This window comes from Crocodylus porosus, unplaced genomic scaffold, assembly GCF_001723895.1.
Source record: "Crocodylus porosus isolate Cpor-Errol unplaced genomic scaffold, CroPor_comp1, whole genome shotgun sequence".
Taxonomy (NCBI): domain Eukaryota; kingdom Metazoa; phylum Chordata; order Crocodylia; family Crocodylidae; genus Crocodylus; species Crocodylus porosus.
The window spans coordinates 5348350-5367125 of NW_017728916.1; the positions used below are offsets into that span (position 1 = coordinate 5348350).

Below are 18776 nucleotides of genomic sequence, written 5' to 3' on the forward strand. Positions count from 1 at the left end.
GATGCTGCGGCTAGTAAAGCGACCAAAATGCTGGCGTGCATCCATAGATGCTTCTCGAGCAAATCCCGGGACATCGTTCTCCCCTTGTACTCGGTTGTGAAAGAAAACCCTTCCAGCTTCCTTTCTCTTTGGGGGTTGTCTTTTTCCCTTCTCTCTCTTGTGTCTAGCAATGTGGTTGCTAGGCAGCCAACTTGCTGCCTACGTGAGGAACCTCAGGTAAGGGGGTGCATCTTGCTTCACAACATGGGGGGCAGGGGGTTAAGCCTGTGTCACTCCAGTAGGTAACTGTGATGTTTTTCAAATTGATTGGCCAGCATCAAATGCCACCTGTCCCTGATGGCTTCCAGGTGTTGATGTCAGTTTGGGCTATTTAAGAGAGTCCCTTCAGGAAGAATGGCAAAAGCGGACATTTTAAAAACACACTCATGGAGCTCTCTCTTTCATACTCCAGATGCAGCATTGAGTTACTTACCAGAAACCTAATTAGAAGCTCAGTTTAATGAACTCTAGTCACGTTTCAAAAGGCTGACAAGCCACCTAGTTTTGCTCAAGGCTGGTTTTCTTTCTGTATTCTGCTATTGGTATTCCTCCCCACCCTATCGCTCTTTGATCAATAAACCTGTCCATTTTAGCAGGCCTCACTGTGTGCTTAAGAAGCAACAGACATACTAAGGTGGGCTCAGGTATTTTACTTTCCTTCCACACAAGAGGCTGCTGCTGAAAGCTTCAGGCCTACTAGAAGCACTCCAAAATCCCAAAGTTTACAGGGCTTGTTTATCCTGGGCAGCACAGGGCCCAGATATAGAGCTGAGTCCAGGTGGTGGCAGCCGGTATCCCAGGCTTATGGGTGCACTCCAGGAAGTGTGTCGGCCAGATGTGAGGTGCCCCAGGGGAGGCCCTTGGAGCTTAGCGTTTGGCAGGGCGCAGTGAGGCGGGCGGCTCAGCACAGGAGTGCCCACCTATTGGCCCGCCACAGATGTCAAGGATGTAAACTTTTCAGTACCTCTGAATCTTATCTGAATAGAGACGTAATTAGCCTTATTAGTCTGTAGTCAAACAAGACAGTGTAGATTTGCACCTTGTAGACTTTCTCGTAGAGAGATCGAAAGCTTTTGTGGGCTGAAGCTCACTTGATCAGATGCTGTGAGAGGAAGTTCACAAAGCAGCGTATAAGGAGGAGGGAGAAGTTTAAATACAAAAGGCAGACAGGATGTGGGGGTAGGAGAACAGTGTCGGAGGAAGCAACCATCAAGCAATAATCCCATAGGAACAAAGGAGTCACCAAGCTAACTGGGTAAGAATCCATAGTCTATGTTTAAACCATACTTAACACAATTCAGTCTGGAGTATTTCTGTTCTGCAATTTCTCCTTCAAGTTGTTTCTTAAAGGTTTGCTGCTTAAGAACAGCCACCCTTAGGTGAGTAATGGAGTGTCTAGGGAGGTTAAAATGGCCTCTGTCTTTCTCTGCAGCTGATGTCAAATCAGTGTTCATTTATTCTTACGCATCAGAGTGCTTCATTTGTCTAATATAGACAGCAGAGGGGTGCTGTGAGTGGACAAAAGTATATATGGTATTGGTAGAGCTGCAAGTGAATGAATTGTGAGTGTGTGTTTGTGTTGTTCAAGCTAGTGACAGTGGTTTTAAAAAAAGCACAGAAGGCATTCTTACCTTAGTATCCAAAGCTTTTATCACTTAAGTGTCCTTCCACAAAGTTTATCATTAGACCTCAGAGAGCAGGATCACATCTGCTTTGGGCAGGAATGTTACACCATGCAACCTACTGCGGGGTTCTGTAATTCCTATAGAGAGTCTGACCTAGCTGCTATCAGACAGCAGGATACCAGGCTAAATATGGATCAGCAGGCTCATCCATTTGGGAATTTTTTTTCTTGCTCTGGCACTAGAGCAGGGGTAGGTAATGTTTTTTGGCCAGAGTGCAAAAAAAACCGCAATGTCTATATCAGACAGTGCCAGAGTGCCAACATGCTGGAGCCTGGAGCAGCTGTTAGCAGCCTCCTGGCTGCAGCCAGCCCACAGAGCCCAGTCTGCTTGCAGCTGGGCTTGCAGCCTCCCAGCAGCCTAGGCTCTGTGGCTGGCAGCAGCTGCTTAGAGCCCCAGGCTTGCGGTGGTGTGCCGAGCAACATGGCCTTGCGTGCCATGCTCAGCACACATGCCAGGGGTTCCTGACCCCTGCACTAGAGCATAGTGGCAAGAATAATTAACTTTCAGCAATATATGCAATGTGATATTCTGATCTTGCTTGCTTATTTAAAGGGAACTAATAGTTCTTCTGTATGTGACAAGCTGCTGTAGACCTTGGCAATGGATTCCTTGGTTCTTTACGGCTTCTCAGCCACCCTCTACGGTCTTGGTGTAGTCTTCCACTAGGTGACACTGACCTTGGTTGTTTTTTTTCCTCCCTTTCTCTCTCTTACAGGTGATTGACATCTCAATGATCCTTGCAGAGGCCATCAGGAGGACTCATAACGGGGAATCTGTCTCCTACCTATTCAGCCATGTTCCTTTATAACGACATGCTGCCTGCTGCTTGTGTGGTTTTTTTTTTTTGTTTGTTTGTTTGTTTTGTTTTTTTAAAGCAAAAGTTGTTCAGCTTATTATAAAGTTCAGTAGAAGACTCTGCTTGTTCCAGTGTGGTTCTCCACAGCTCCTCCTCTGCACGCATCAGTCTTACTGTGTCTGATCACAGCTCTGGGAGAGGCACATCTAAAATGCTCTGACTGCCACCAGCAGCCTCCAAAGTGTGGACTTTTCAGTTTAGGTTTCCAGCAGTAGTGAGAGTCAGCATTGCAGATCTGTGGAGAGTAGAACTACCATGGCCAATTGCCACAATTTTCTTGGAGGGGGAGGTTTTGTATTTGTGTGTATCTGGCATGCATACCTGTTTGGTTTGGGTTTGTTTGTTTGTTTGTTTGGGGGTTGTATGGGAAGTAGAACACCCAAGAACAGGCTGATCTGGAACTTACAGCAAGATTCCAAGGGACTGCTGAACATGTGCTACTTATTCTATACCTGACAGAAGCCCTTAGAAAAGTGGGATAAGTAAGGTTTATACATTGACCAAGTTTCTGACAAGAGCTGAGGCACTGGATCAGCACCATGGAAGGGTAGGACAATCATCAGCTTCCTCTCCTGGAAGGAGACCACATATTTGTGCCCTTGCAGTAGAGAAGAAACATGATGTCCTTTTAGGGTGTTTGAACAGCAAAATTATCATGAGCTATAGCATACTCTAGCATACCTGTGCTTTCTTTAGCTAATATGGCTAATGATATCAGTGGAGGTATGGCAGCACAGTTCTTCACCTTCCATTTGTAACCAGCATGTACTCTAGAGTACATGTTGTTCCTGCTAGCACCTGACCCAGTCTGGGCTGCCATGGCTGCTATTGTTCCCATGTTACTTGAAGCTAGCAAGGGTGCACTAGCATGTGCAACAGTCACAACTCCATTTTGCTGTATAGACGGGCCCCACTTCTCTCCTCTGCTGGTACCCTAGTAAGGCTAGCCTTTCTGACCTTTTATTGGCCTGCTTGTTTCTTGCAGCATGTGCCTGCTGAATAGATTGATATGGGGTGACCTTATTACTTCCTTGTAAACTTTGTTTTCAGGCATCTTAATCTCTGAAGGTTAAGTCTAAGTCATTTTACCACTAAGTTATTGACTGTATTTTGACTGCATGTGTTTTGTTTTGTTTTGTTTTGTTTTGTTTTTTGTTTTGTTTTGTTTTGTTTTGTTTTGTTTTGTTTTGTTTTGTTTTGTTGGGGGGGGGGGTTGTTGTTGTTGTTGGCCTCTTTAATATTTTTCCATGGCTGATACCAGAATCTTCCATCTCTGCAAGGAACCTTGGGAATGATGGTTAATGGGGAGGTTGTGAAATTTCAGAGAGAGCCAAAGGATGGATCCAAGTCAGCTGTTCATGTGAAGTGCTTGATAGTAATAGGTCAGGAGTGGCTTGTTCCGTCTGTGGCTTTATTTATTGAAGTTTTCCCAATACCACATCTAACCCCAATCAGAGGTAGCAACAGGCCTCAAGAAAGAAATGAAGCTGTCAAACCCAGAGCTGGTTGTGGCTCCTGTCTGTAGAGCTGGTATTACCCACAACTTAAATGCATAATAGTTATACCAGACAATTCTAAGATAAATGTCTAAATCAGTCTTTTCTGGACTCTTACTGGGTAGCAGGCTAAGCTGTTTTCTGTATGCATTTTGGTTTTATAAACAATCTCAACCTACTTTGGGAAAAGAAGGAGGAGGCTTTTGAAGTTGTTTGACTCTCCAGCCAAGGTGTTATAAGAGATTGAAGGGTGGTAGATAATTGGAGCTACCTGAACAATCCAGGTGTCTGGATTTGGGGTAGTCCTCCTAGGCATTAGGTATTGTGCCTTTTTAATTAAGACTTCCCCCTCTCCCTTCCTAGAACTTTTGTCCTGTGGCTACATAACACTTCTATCCCATCATAGGGTTTGTTTTGTATCCAAAGTCTATGTTTGTCTGGAAAGTGTATGTTTGCTTCTTTGCTTTGCATCCTGCACTGAGCTCCACTGAGGGTCCGTTCAGGACTCCTACCTCCTGCTTCGGAGCCCTGCTTCTGCCCTGCCCAATGCGTCATGAGCAGAAGCCAAGAGCAAGAACATCAAGGCAGCGGTGTGAGGATTTTCTGCAGCATTTGTGTTAAACTAAGACCTCAATGAAGGAATTAAACTTTTATTTAAAAAAGAATCACAGATGTGCTTGTAATCTGTAAATGTTTTTGAAACATGCAACACCATTGTGTTGCTGTGTGCACTGTTCCTTTTGAGCTTGTTTACTCACCAGTTTGTGAAAAACATGACTTCTCTATAATAAGTGAATTCTAAATTGTTCAAAGACTTTTAAGACTTTGCTTCTCTGCTTGAGGAGAGAAGAGAGCCTGCCTGACCCTCATATCAAAGCTGATCCTTTACTTCAGAAGTCTAGGTTTCAATGAAAGATTTTTTTCAAAGGCTTTCCACACTTTAACTGCTCCAGTTCTTCCCACTGACAGCAGGCACACTTCTGTGAAGACCTGTTTCACTGTTCATGGGTACAACTTAACAATTAGTAGCACTGAAGAGAATTGCTTAATAAGCACTTTGTAATTAAATAGTTTAATTTTCAATTAATAGGCAAATACTGGGTTGACATCCTGTTAGGGGTATGAACTGCATTACTATAGTGGATTAAGCAGCCTTCTGCAGGGCTGCATGGTAGCCAGATGTCATTGACTTCATGTTCATTACCTGGGGTTTTCTTGTCGAAATCTAAAATACCTCTTTTCAAGCTGTGCTCTTGCTGGACCTGGCAGACTAGACATGGCCTGAGCACTGTTGAAAGGTATCTAATAAGAGCAGATGTCTTAATACTGACTTGCATGTCTACTCTTAGTAGACTTATTTGTCAGTATCTATATTTATATATGTGTGTCTGTCTGTAGTCTGGGAGTTTCAGGGAAGTACCCATGAGTAAAGCACATTGAACCCTTGCATCTGCTAGAAGGGCTTCATGTTAGCTTGAGCTAAAACTTGCCCCCAGTCAGATTCATGTCCACATACTTAGCTTGAATGGGGAAGGAAGGAGCCAGTGCTTGAAGCCATGCATTTCTTAGTTTCACAGGGAGGATGCACCAGCTTGAGTTAACTTGTCAGCTGTCACCCTACTCACTGAGTTGCAGTGCAGTTGCTGTTATTCAGCTAGGTTATCCTAAATAGAGTAACTAAAGCTAATTCTTGCAATGAATATAGGTTCCCACTCTGGTTCTGGTTCCTGAGTGTGTCTGTTAAGGAACCAGGACAATACAAGTTGTCCAATATCAGTAAATGAGATGCATATTCCTTCTGGCACAAGCAGTTCTCAGAATGGACTACATGTACATGCTTTCCTTGCTGAACAGAGGCCTTCCAAGTTTTCCCAACCACCTACCTGAACAGAATACCTAAATATGTTTTGGAAAGATGGCAGGAAGGGAAGTGGTGACTAGCAATAGTAGCATGTAATGCCAAAAACATGTTCAGAACTGCCTTTTACTCATGCCTACAAGAGAAAGCAAAGATTTCTTCAGGTGACATCTTTTACTAGACAAATTGCATAGCTGAGATAGCATTAGACAAGCTTTTGAATGCAAGACATTCTTCAAAACATGGGTAACATGGTGCTCTTTGCTGTTGGGGGAGAGAGGAACCACATAGTGAAAACTAAATGAAGGGCACAATAAACATGAAATGTGTGAAATACTGTTCTATGTATGAAAGAGAATTTATACTCTCAAATAACAGGGCCCTGCAGTATTTATGTTGTCCTCTTGTGTAAACTGCTTGAGTTTCCTCATTCATTAACCTGTTGCTTGCTTTCTGTGTTTCTTTTTGATAGTGAAAATTTTGGACTCTGGTTCACTCAACAGGATGGCTTTACTAACCTTCAAACAGCCACAGTTAGCAAAATGGAGCAAGAAAAGCAGCCAGAGGCCAGTGAGTTCCAGGGGAAGTGCAACACAAACAAAAGTTTGGCCTACTCTAAAGCCTGCCATTCAGGAGCAGTTGGTTTGGACCATAGGAGGTAGGAACAGAAGGCTATTGTAACAGGAGATCAGGGTATAAAAAGGAAAATGAAGTTGCCAGTTGTCCACTATGTGGAAGGCTTCAAAGTGGTTAGTTGGTTTATGCTACATCTCACAGGCCTGAAATAACTATGTGAAATAACTCTCTCTACCTGCAGAGAGCTGAGGAAAGCTAACACCCTGGTCTGATTGCAAACAAACAAAAAAATCATGCTTGCCATCTCTTCCTGGAAAAGAGAAGAGGATATTCCTGGAAATTGCCATTAGAGGGGTATGTCTGAGCCTCAGCAATCTCATTCCAAATGAAACTCGAATCTCAAATGGCTGACAATGATTTTTTTTTTTTTTTCTTCCTCCCACTTCAAACCAGGGTTTCTTGCATTGGCCTTACTCGTCAGCATTTTGCTTCCATTGCAGTAAATTATTGATAGTAGCAATATTGAACTGTGAAGCTTAGGTTCATAGGTAGTTTGTCGTACCGTAGAAATCAGCTCCATATCAAATGGAAAATTGTTAGGACAAGATGTGTGCAGGCACAAAATCCACATGTCCACTTCTGACAGGGTGATTAAAAGGCTTATTGTCCTGCAAACACCCTACCCCCAGCCAGTAAATAAAATAGTCATACAGTAATCCTATAATTCAATGGATAATTTTAAAGCTTTTTGTTGTGTTAGTGTCTCATTTTGGAGTGGAGGGGCACAACAGCAGGTGCTGCAGGGATATAGCTGCAGCTTCAAGCTCACTTGTTGCATCTCCACAGTACTAAAACAGCTCCCTTTTTCAGACTCTTTTTTCCCTAGTTATATTCATTAGTCATCACAACTGAATGTTGCCCCTGCAGGGATGTTGGCTGCCTGTGTTTTCAGTCCATACCAAGCCCAAAGCTGTTCTTGTTGCATCTGCGTCTGCCTTTGAAATAACTCAGTATAGGGATGCAAAATGCCTAGCCTAAGCCTCCTGCATCCTCCCAGGCTAAATGGGGCTTTGTGAACAGCAGCGAGAGCAGCCAATGAGCTCACAGCAGGGTGGGGAAGCTCTGTGGGAAGACGACCTGATAGCCTGGTCCATTTCTCAGCGACTGCTACTGACAAAAGGTAAAATTGCTCCCTGTCTGCAAGGACAGAAATAAAAGTGCAAGCAGAGACGGTGAGGGGGAAGGTAGTGCTGAAGGCAGGTGGTGCTGCTACTGCAGGAGAAACAAGGTAAAATACTGGTATTTCTATTGGGGGGCGGTTTCTCCCTGGTTTCCTCTTTTTAATTTCTTAAAGAAATCATCCTTTCTCCTGCTCTCTTATTTTATACAAACTTCCTCAGGATGCTTCTTTTAAAACCTGAAAAACTGCCTTGATTTCTGATTGGCACTTTCCACTCTATGCTTTAGTACATAAAAATTCTACTAGTGCCTTAGCCTTTGCCTGCCCCTAGAGCAAGCTTCCGCTTTTGGTGGCAGAGATGCATTGCTAAATCGAGCACAGATGAACAAAGCACAGCCCCTGCCCAGCTGAGGGAGTACAGTTGCTTCCTGTAGTTTTTTTTGCTAGTGTAGGCTGGCTGTTTTCCACCCAGACTGGAGATGTGGTCATAAAAGGGGTTGCCAAGATTCTGGTGTCTTTGTTATGGACTAATTTACTTCCTAATAAGAATGAGGGTAGGAACAGATCACATTTACCAATAACACATCTGACTTGGATTACCCCTTGCCCACTCTCCCTTCCCCATGCTGTGACTGTTCCAGTTTACTTAAAAAGGAGATCACTTCTCAGCCTCTTGTGAGCTAAGATGAACCTGAGCCAAAATGGATTTAAGTGTATTGGAGGGTGCACCCTGGTCCAAATGCAGACAGGACTCCCTATGACAGCCTCATAGTTGGCTTCCCACTGGCCAGTTTCCAGTGGGAGGATCTCACCTACACCCTGACTATGGAAATAGGGGACTCCTCCCTAGCTTGTTCCTGTGCCCATTGGCCAGGGACATCTGACCCCAAACCTCCAGGCTTGGGCCTGCATGTAGAATGCTTGCCAATGGATTTGGAAGCATCTTAAGCCCCAGGCTGAAAAGTCTGGGGTGGAGGATACTGGCCAGTTGCAGCATCACATATGGTGTTTGAAGACTGATCTTTGTTTAATCAAAAGGACTTGGACCTGATCTGGCTAATTTGATCTGGAATGTGAAAACACTTCCAAAATACATTTTAAAAAAAGGGGGGAGGAGGTTGTGCACTGAGAAGTGACTGAGAATGGCACTAGGTGGAGCCATACTCCATGTAGCATTTTCTCAATCAAATGTGCCCAGCTTACTACAAATGAAAAAGGTGTTTCCCCCAGCCACACCTTTCTTTGTCCATCCCCCCTCCTTCACCACGCCTGTCTGCCTGAGATCTGAGTCAGTTTACCATGGGTACAAAATCTACTTGCTTATGAAATACAAAAAGGAAAAAGAAATAACAGTGTTGCAAAGTGAGCTGTGTAAAACAGTTACTTGCCGGCTAAGAAGAAAGGGCTCCCTGAAGTCTGCCCTCAGGTACAGTTTTGCAGTCCCAGAGTCTCCTGCTGGTTTTGCTGAGGGCCTCTAGTCCCATAAAGACCCCCTTCCCCTGCATTTCAGTGAGGCTGGTCATGTGTGAATTTTATCATATGTATTCACAGGAGCAGGGCTAGAGGAATTGTATCATGTGGATACGCATCACATGTACCAGCATATTTGGGTCTCACAAGCAGGCCTGGGTGAATAATTCCGGCAATGAATGGGATATGGGGCTCCCTTCTGCATAGCTACTGACTTATTCTCACTGAACAAAACTATGGAGTAAGAAGGTGCCATTTTGACAGTGATTGTCCAAAGCAAAGATGCTTCTCAAGCCCTACTTAGGGATTCTCTCATTAGGAGTCCCTCCCTCCACCAAAAAAGAGGGACTTGTGGCCCCATTGGCTTAGCATGAAAGCTCTGTTTAAACATGATGGTTAACCACAAGATACTTGAACAGTCTCCATGCTCAGTGCTATGCTATGACATCCTCCCCACCCCTGGCACTACATGAAGCTTTGAGCACTGTTCACCACAGATAAAGGAAGTGCTTATCAGCAGAGCCTTTTGCTTGCTTTAGTCTGAACTTCGCTGGACACAAAGGAAAGTTCACATCGTTCCAAGCTCTGACCTGAGGTACTTTCCAGTGACTGCAGAGTGGCAGCAGGGGTGAGTTTGGCCCTTGATGCCAACTCCTGTTATTACCCATGTATCATTCTGACCCTGATTTAGAGTCATTGTAGCAGCTACTGCTTATGAGAAGTTTGTCTTATTTTTTAAAACCACTTATAACTGAGCACTCCCTTCCGTCTCATCCTCCCCCACCTCGTCATGCTCAGCTTTGCTCTTGTGCTGGAGGGGGGTGGGCTGCTTTCCCTGCTGTGCCCTCAATCCTACCCCTGGGGGCTTGGGCAGATGAAGAGGTGTGAAGGCATCCATGCACTTCCCCACCAGCAGGGGAGAAGAGATAGGAAACTGGATGACAGCTGAGAGCAATGGAGCTCAGGATGTGGGAAAGTAGATCTGGCTGGGGCATGATGATGGTACCCAAGGCAGTAGCTGATATGAGGGGACCCCCTAGCAAAGCAGGCTTGTCTCCCTGCTGGCCTCATTTGCATTTATATGTGAGGGACTGGTCAAACCCCTTGCGTTGGTAACCTGTTTGTAGTCCTCCCCACCTGCCAACTACATAGAGGGGCAGGCAGCCACTGATGTCACCTGGGACCACACTGGCCTTTCCAGTGGGCTGAAGCCAGCAGTGTGGCACTGATGTTGTTGTCAGCTGCTCCACACTAATTATGTAAAAGGGACCCTGGGGGAGTCTGCCCTCATCCACCCTGCCTGCAGCACCCAGGCAGACCCCTGGCCATATGCACAGAAGTGACCATATGTAGTAACTTCCTCCCTGGGGGAAGCTCCCTCAGAACCTGCCTCTCCCCAGCCAGGTTGCTTACACTGCTGTAGAGGAGGTGTAATCCCACCTAAATCAGAAATGGAGTGTTGGACCCTAGCTTTGTCCCAAGGCACAAACAAGGTAAAGGGAAAATGGGCTGTACATGTAGTGAGGGATATACCTGAGCCTTTAACCGGCTTGCAGGTTAGCACTGCTGGAGCCAACTGGAGAAAAGCTCAGCATCGTAGCCCTGGTCTACATGACAGTGTAGGCAGCAAAGCTGTATTAGCAGCTTGTATTGTCTGCAGAGGTGGGATAGCTATTCTGGCAGAAATATCTGAAGTGCTAGGGTGATAGGTTTAGGACAGAGAATTTTTTGCAAATTGTAGCACCATACATGGTGTTTAGCATGACTGAGTTCTGCTTGCTCAATCAATATGGTTTTTGGAACGATTGAGTTCTGCTCCATCGATATGATTTGGAACCGATTTGGCTAGTTTGACCTGGAACTTACTCTATCCATCCATCTATCCATTCATCTTAGCAAGAAGTGAAATATAGCTTTTTCCAGGCCTTGTGGTTTTTCTGCAGGTTTTGATGAGATTAGGGCAAATGCACTGTTTACCTGCACTGAAATGATGATGGCCTTTCCCTAAGAAGATCCCTGGTTCACTTAGTGACCCAAGGCCAAGCACCTCTGTGGGTTTACCAGCACAACTCCACAGACCCTAATCTGTTGTGCTTAATTCTGCCAAAGCTGAATTTAGCTTTACACTTTAATAATGAAACTGAAAGGTAAGTTTGACCCTTGGAAACCTGCTAAAGAGAGAGGAGGCAAGAAAGGGAGGGCCCATGTCTCCCTGGAAGTGGAGCCTAGAGTCAGGAGATATGAGAGGAGCCAGTTGCACCTATAGACCCCAGCTTGTAGATTCATAGGGCTGGAAGAGAAACCGAAGGATCATCAGGTCCACTGCATGAGCAGGAAAGACACCTGGGGTCAGGTGACCCCAGCCAGGTGACTGTCCAGTCTTCTTTTGAAAACCTCTAAGGTAAGTGATTGCACCACCTCTGGGGGAAACTTGTTCCATAGTTTGGACACCCTAGTTGTGAAGAAGATTTTCCTAATCTTCAGCCTGAAACTATCTTCCCGGAGTTTGTGGCCATTGTTTCTAGTTTTTCCCCAGGGCACCCTAGTGAACAGTTGTTCACCGAGCCCCTGATGTACCCCTCTGATATAGAGGTAAGCCACAATCAGGTCCCCTCTCAGCCTTCTTTTCTTTAGACTGAAGAGTCCGAGATCCTTCAGCATCTCCTCATATGGCTTGCCATGCAAGTCTTTGATCATATGGGTAGCGCTTCTCTGGACCCCCTCAAGCTTTAGCACGTCCTTGTTGAAGTATGGCACCCAAAACTGGACTCAGTACTCTAGATGCGGGAGAATCACTTTGTTTTTACTGGAGATGCATCAATTGATGTATGCCAGAGTTTTATTGGCCCTAGCGGCTACTCTCACATTGCTGGCTCATATTTATGCTGAGATCTGTTCAGATGGTGAAGGTCAGGTTTTCAAGTGCTCTGCACTGCCCTTTGGGGCTGGCTTTTCTGAGATCTCACAACTCAGGAGCTCCCACTTTGACACACAGGCAGATCTTCTAGCTTCACTGTGCAGCAGCCCAAGCTATTTGGAAAACGTAGTTACTTGTTCTGTGTCCAAATAGAAACACTGGCACTGAGCTACCTGAGTCCCCTTTCTGCTGTGCACACTGGTTGTGTCCTGTTCCTCTGGTTTAGAAATATCAGAGGTAACAAGACAACTTTTGGCAGCTCCAGTTAAGTGAAAAATCATCTTTCAACCTATCTCCACCTCTGCTCCCGTAGCCATCCAGACTGACCCTGCTCCCTCCTGACTATCCCAGTGACTGGTCATACATCAGTGCTGATCAAATGCCTGAATCAGTGGGGTCGGTCTAAGGGGAAAGGACTCGTCCCCTTATGCAGTGCTCCCTGAATGCTGCTTGGGAAAGGCTACACACCCAAATCTCATGTCTGAACCCTACACAGAGCCCCCATGATGGCTCTGTTGTCATGGATCCATCCATAGCCATTGGGCAGTTTTCCCCACATGTTCTCCACAAACTAGTGAACAGTCATATCCGAAGGGAGGAGTTATAGGCCTGATACGAAGCTTACTGAAGTCAAAGGAAAGGCCCCCACTGACTTCCATGAGCTTTGGTTGAGACCCACACTGACTGGATACACTCCAGTGAAAGATGCATCCAGGCTACAATTTCCTGGAGGTCATGGTGAGCCAACTCAGGGGCTTGTCTTTTTCTGGGGTGCATTAACAGTCAGTCCTTCCACTGCTCTAACACCAGCACAGGCTGCTTAAACCAATACAAGAGGCTTTCTTCAGAACTCATTGCTGCACTGGATCTCCTTGTCTAGATGGAAAGGATTGTACACAGCCAAGTAGTGTGGGTTCATGGGCAGCAGTAAAATAGGTGTACAAAAAGCAAGGTTTTATCAGGGTACCTGAGTTCTCCATAGAAAGGACCATGAGGCCACTTCTGGGGATGCTTCACTTGGATTGTTTGTGGGTGATGGGCTTAGAGCGCATGGTTCAGCCTTGCTGGGAAAACTCATACAAAACTGGCCTTTTTCTAGCTTTGCCCCTAATATGGAATGCAATCAAATTGTCTCTGGAACTGGTAAATAAATAAATAAAAAATCTGGGTCCCTCCTGTTGGAGAGCAGGGACAAAGTAGGGCACCCAGTGAGAGAGCTGGGGTAAAATAGGCTGGACAGTGGAGAAAAGACCATCAGCCCTCCTCTAGAGCAATGGTGAGATTCTTCCAGCACAGCCTGAGGTGTGGATCCTGTCTGAGAAGGGCTGTCCCTTCATGCGAGCTAGTGTTCTAGCTTAGCATAAACTGATCAGCCACAGTGACATCTATGCAGCTGGGAAATGACCTCAGGTCCCTCAGCCTATCACCTCATTACAAATTATTTTAGGTTTTTTTCTATCTCATCCTAGTGGCTAAAAGAGGAGGTCCCAGAATGGAAGAGACAGCTGGGATTCAGTGTGGAGACTCCAAGAATGGAAAGGAGGTAGAGAAAGAATGCAGCTTCTGGAGTTACCACCATGGGGCCCTCTCCAGCTTCCTGTCCATCCTGGCAACATTCCCCATCCACAAGACTATCTTCCGCCAGCAGATCCATGCTTTCTCCATCCACAAAGCAGTATGCCAGCTGCACCATGAGGGCCTCTGCTGCCTCTACCGGGGCATTTTACCACCACTCATGTCCAAGACACTGCAGGGAACCCTGATGTTTGGCACCTATGACAGCTTCCTCAGTCTCCTCTCCAGCAACACATCCGAGTCCTACATGCTTCCACAGCGGTGGGCAGCAGGCTTCTTCTCTGGCTCAGTGGAGGCTTTGGTCCTGAATCCCTTTGAACGGGTCCAAAACATCCTGCAGGATGGACGGAAAAACAGCAGGTTCCCAAATACCCGCAGCATTCTGCAGGAATTCAACTCCTATGGCCTGAAGGAAAGGCTTGTTATAGGCTACTACCGGGGCCTTGGCCCCGTTCTGCTGCGGAACAGCCTGGGTAGCGCCCTGTACTTCTCCTTCAAGGACCCCCTCCGTGACAGCCTGTCCAACAAAGGCCTGCCAAGCTGGCTGCCTGCCCTGGTGTCTGGCAGTATCAACGGGACCTTGACCAGCCTCATGTTGTACCCTCTGACCGTCCTTGTTGCCAACATGCAGTCGCAGGTTGGGGGGCATGAGGTCCTTAGCCTGTGGAAGTCTATGCAGTCTGTCTGGCAGTCACGTGGGAGGAAGCTAACCCTTCTGTACCGGGGTGGGTCCCTGCTTGTCCTGCGGGCATGTCCAACATGGGGCATCACCACTGCCATCCATGACTTCCTGACAGAAAATGCTGGGCGTGACAGGAGAGGCTAGTCATAAGCCTAGCATTTCTCAGACCCTGTACAGGCACTGAGAGCCTGGTGCCTCAACCTGGCTGACATCAGCCTGTTTGCAAAGAAGCCCGGAAAGTTGCAGTCAATAAAACCTTTTAACTTACAAACTTAACTTTCAGCTGATGAGGGAAAGGTCACACTGTCAGTACCACCAAGGAGAAGCTCAAAGAAAACTACTGCTCTAACCAGTCTGAAGGTGGCTTGTACAGCAGTAGCCCAGCCCATGAGTGTTTTACAGGCTGTAGTCAAATTGAGCAAACCACTCAAGCTGCTTACAGCCCAGCTTCAGCAAATTCTCCCTGAGCTGGCTGTGGTCTAGCAGTCAGAATATAGGACAGAGGCAAGTGACTGCTGGTTTGTCCCCAGTTGTGCTACTGAATCTGTATAACCTCAAACTAAGCATCTGACCTCTCCATGCCTTGGTTTCCCTATTTGTAAAACATGGGGGTAATGGTTTTTCCCAAATAAACTGCTTTGAGACCTGTGGGTGCAGAGTGCAGAAATCTTAATTATTGTAAGACCTGAATCTGGATTGGCCAGATGTCCTAATCCTTCAAGCCATATGCTATAACTGTCACACACCTGAGAGCCACACGTATGATAGATCTGGGTGAGGACAGTGCATGCAAGATAAGTTGCTGCCATGGGAGGACAGGATGCAAGTTTGGCAATTGCTGTTGTGGGGATAGATGCACGTGGCTCACAACCCTCATTTAAACTGCCTGGGAGCCTTTTGTGGCTGGCAAGCTGTGGTGTGACCACCCTCAGCCATCAGTTAAACCAGGGGTGGGCAAAATATGGTCCGTGGGCCAGATCCAGCCCACAAGGCTATTCTGCCCAGCCCGTAGGGCCCCTAAAAAATTTGGAAAATTTATATTTATCTCCCCTTCCTGTGATTTTTTTGACAAAAACCAAGTGCAGCCTAGCGGGCTCCCACAACAGCAGGGCCTGCCTGGTCCCGCTCCCCGAGCCGGAAGCCCCAGGAGGGGCTTGGAACCACATGGCTACCCCGCGCTGGAACCGCAGGTAAGGGGGAAGGGCAGGGGAGGACCCCAAGCAGGGAAGGAGCTTGGGGAAAAGTGGCCCAGGGAAAAGCTGAGCACAGGGGGGAAAAAGTGGCCCCTCACCCGCCCTGTGGCCGGCGCTCTGCACTGCAGCTACTCGCTGCCCATGTGGGGCTGTCTGTACCTGCTCTAGACAGCCCCATGCACGGGGCAGGCAAGGGGCCGCTCCCCTCTTTCCCCCCACCCCCAGCGCTCAGCACCACCTTATAACCCAGCCCCACTGCCAGCCTGGGCCCCACGCTGGCTCTGGGCTTGCCTGTCAGGGCTGCACATGGCGACAGCAGCTGTGTCCCCCCCCGCTTGCTGCACCAGGCAGTGTTTGCCACTGCCACTCTGGGCTGCCCAGCACACCAGCTCCGGGTGGGCAGCAGCAGCCAACGCTGCCCGGGGGGGCCACAGCTGCTGCCGCCGATGGCCGAGTCCAGAGCTGGCATGGAGCCCAAGCTGGCAGCGGGGCTGGGTTACAAGCTGGTGCTGAGCATGGGGAAAAGCAGTCCCTCCCTCCGTGGCCAACACCCCACACTGTAGCCACTTGCAGCCCGTGTGGGGCTGCCTGCGCCTGCTCCAGACAGCCCTGCGTGGGCTGCGAGTGCCTGCAGCGAGGAGCGCTGGCCATGGGCGAGGGGCCACTTTTCCCCACACTCAGCACCAGCTTCTTCCCTGCCGGCAAGCAGGGTGTCAGGGCTCTGCACTGCCCCCTGCCTGTACGTGGGGAAAAGCAGTCCCTCCCCTCGTGGCCAACACCCCACACTGTAGCCACTCGCAGCCCGCGTGGGGCTGCCTGCGCCTGCTCCAGACAGCCCTGCGTGGGCTGCGAGTGCCTGCAGCGAGGAGCGCTGGCCATGGGCGAGGGGCCACTTTTCCCCACACTCAGCACCAGCTTCTTCCCTGCCGGCAAGCAGGGTGTCAGGGCTCTGCACTGCCCCCTGCCTGTACCATGGGGCTGGTGGGCACTGGGAGTGAGCAGGTACAGGAGCCAGTGGAAGCACCAGTGTCAGTGCTGGCAGGGCCCAGAGCAGGGTGGCAGGAGTGCAGGGTCCCAGCCAGCAGGGCCTCTATGGAGCCAGGCCAGCTCCCCACTCTCCCTGATGGTGCAACCTAGCCTGGCTCCACAGACCACTCCCAGCCTGCGCTCCACTTTGGGCCCCACCAGTGCTGGCCTTGGGACATTGGTTCCAATATGGTGACCAGTGGGCGGGGCACCTGTCAAGGGGCAGTGTTACCCATGTGGCCCTTGAAAGCCTGCCAAAACTGGGTAAGCAGCCCTCCACCCAAAAATGTTGCCCACCCCTGAGTTGTGGCTTGTAGGCCAGCTTACCTCTCTTAAGGTGTCTCCATTACTTGTTAAGCATCCACCTGAGCCAAGTATTAAGAGCCCAAACCTGCCCTGGGATTTTGTGTGCAAGGCCTCCAGTTAGCCTTGTTGCTGAAGGATGGAGAAGAGCTATCCCTTTAGCCAAGAGGATATATGCTAAGGTTGCAGAGCTCAGCAACACAGTTCAGCAGCCAGAGGAGGTGGGGGAAGTAGCCTGCTTTGAGGTAAGCGGTGAGGCAGGTGGAGGTGTCTCAGGCTGACCTTCCTAAGAAGCAGTGGCTTAGACTCCTTTGGTGAAATCTGGCCCCACTGAAGTCAAGGAGAGTTTTAAGGCCTGGACTTCACACCTAGATTTACTCCACTTAACCCTCCTCCTCAAATGGTCCTAGTGGCCACAGCATCCTCTTCCCCAGTTATTTGTTAGAGATTTTCCCTCTGAGCATCTTGCCTTCTAGTGCCCCTTCTGCATAAATTAGGGGTTTGCCATGCTCCTCACTTGCACAATGATAGTGTGTTTTAAGGAACAAAATCTCTCAGGAAGGTGCTGGCAGGAATGCAGTCCTGGAAAACTAAATCCCTCCCTGCTACTAGACAGGATGGCAAAGCATCTGTCACAACACCCAGTACACTCCCACGGATGCAAAAATACTGTTATTTTTGCACAGCAATCTGTATTTCCCAAGCATCCCACACTGAAAAGGAGAACTCACCAAAAAAAGAAATCAGAGTCAAAGCAGATTCTTCAAGTAGAAGCCTCCAGAGCCAGTGTCAGTGTCTCTCTTCACAAACTAAAGGGCTGGGTTTGGTCTATATTCACCAGGTCCCTGTTAAGTGCCTTCAGATCAAGTGAGCAGCAGAGAACAAAAGCAAGCCAGTAAAGCATGGAGTTTATGATAATTCTACTTGGCTCCTCCTTCTTTTAAGTCAAAACTGCAGTGACATCAGGATATATTGATACCAGGTCCCTGGCATGTTCTAGGACAAAGGTGGGCAATTATTTTGGGCGGAGGGCTGCTTACTGAGTTTTGGCAAGCCATTGAGGGCCGCATGACAGGCAGCCAGGGACAGATAAATATTAATTTTCTAAATTTTTTAGGGGCCCCGCGGGCTGGATAGAATGGCCTGATGGGTCATGTCTGGCCCACAGGCCGCATTTTGCCCACCCCTGTTCTAGGAGGAGATTTCTGTGATTGAGAGCAACCATGGGTAGGATGACCATAGGTCCTGATTTGGCTGGGACAGTCCCATTTTTCATAGGCCATCCTGGCATCCCAGCCAGTTGAGAATTCAGACAAAAGTCCTAGAATTACAGGGGTGCAGGGCACAGTCCAGCAGAGATGCCAGGCAGGTGAGTAGGCAGGCACTGCTGCTGCCACCTGCTTGTGCCCAGCCCAGCTCCTGAGCAGCATCTGGAAGCAAGGGACACGTTGGGCTGAGCACTGCTCTTCCTGCCTGGGGCAAGGATAGAGCAGGGCAGGGAGGGGTGGGTGGAAAGTACTGCTGTGAACAGGCAGCTTACATGTGTGTGCACATGTGCATATGCATGTGCGTGCATGTGTGTGTGGCACTCTCCGATTATGGTGCCCAAGGCGGACACACACATAGCCCACCACTAAGGCTGGCATTGTGCAGCAGACAAGTTCACCCACCAAATACTTTTCTTAGTGCGGAGAGAGTGTCCTAACAGTTAGAAAAAACACTGAGATGTTAGACAGCGCTCAAGAAAAGTAGCACTCAAGAGGAGTAGCACTCTACATCAAGGAGGAATATACTTCCTCGTTAATTAGCAAGGGGGCAGAGGGGGGGCACTCTGAGGTGCTCTGGGTTAGAGTAAAAGGCAGTCCAGGGGAGAGAGACTTAACGGTGGGAGTCTACTATAGACCTCCCAACCAGGGAGAA

At 48.1% G+C, this 18776-nt stretch overlaps 2 protein-coding genes across 2 annotated transcripts in view; both read left to right on the forward strand.

Annotated features, from left to right (window-relative positions):
* The window catches only part of PRPS1 (phosphoribosyl pyrophosphate synthetase 1), a 23812-nt gene extending 21243 nt beyond the window's left edge, over positions 1 to 2569 (forward strand). Inside the window, exon 7 of the mRNA XM_019536288.1 lies at positions 2440 to 2569. Coding sequence (XP_019391833.1) covers positions 2440 to 2532 — 93 coding nt within the window. The 3' untranslated portion in view covers positions 2533 to 2569. The remainder of the gene's footprint in view (positions 1 to 2439) is intronic.
* A 4072-nt stretch (positions 2570 to 6641) lies between these two features.
* SLC25A53 (solute carrier family 25 member 53) lies at positions 6642 to 14984 on the forward strand. Its single transcript, XM_019536152.1, has 3 exons — positions 6642 to 6683; positions 7771 to 7798; positions 13547 to 14984. Exons 1-3 carry the CDS (start codon positions 6642 to 6644, stop codon positions 14476 to 14478), a joined length of 1002 nt encoding a protein of 333 aa, XP_019391697.1. The 3' UTR covers positions 14479 to 14984.
* Positions 14985 to 18776: the final 3792 nt, after the last annotated feature.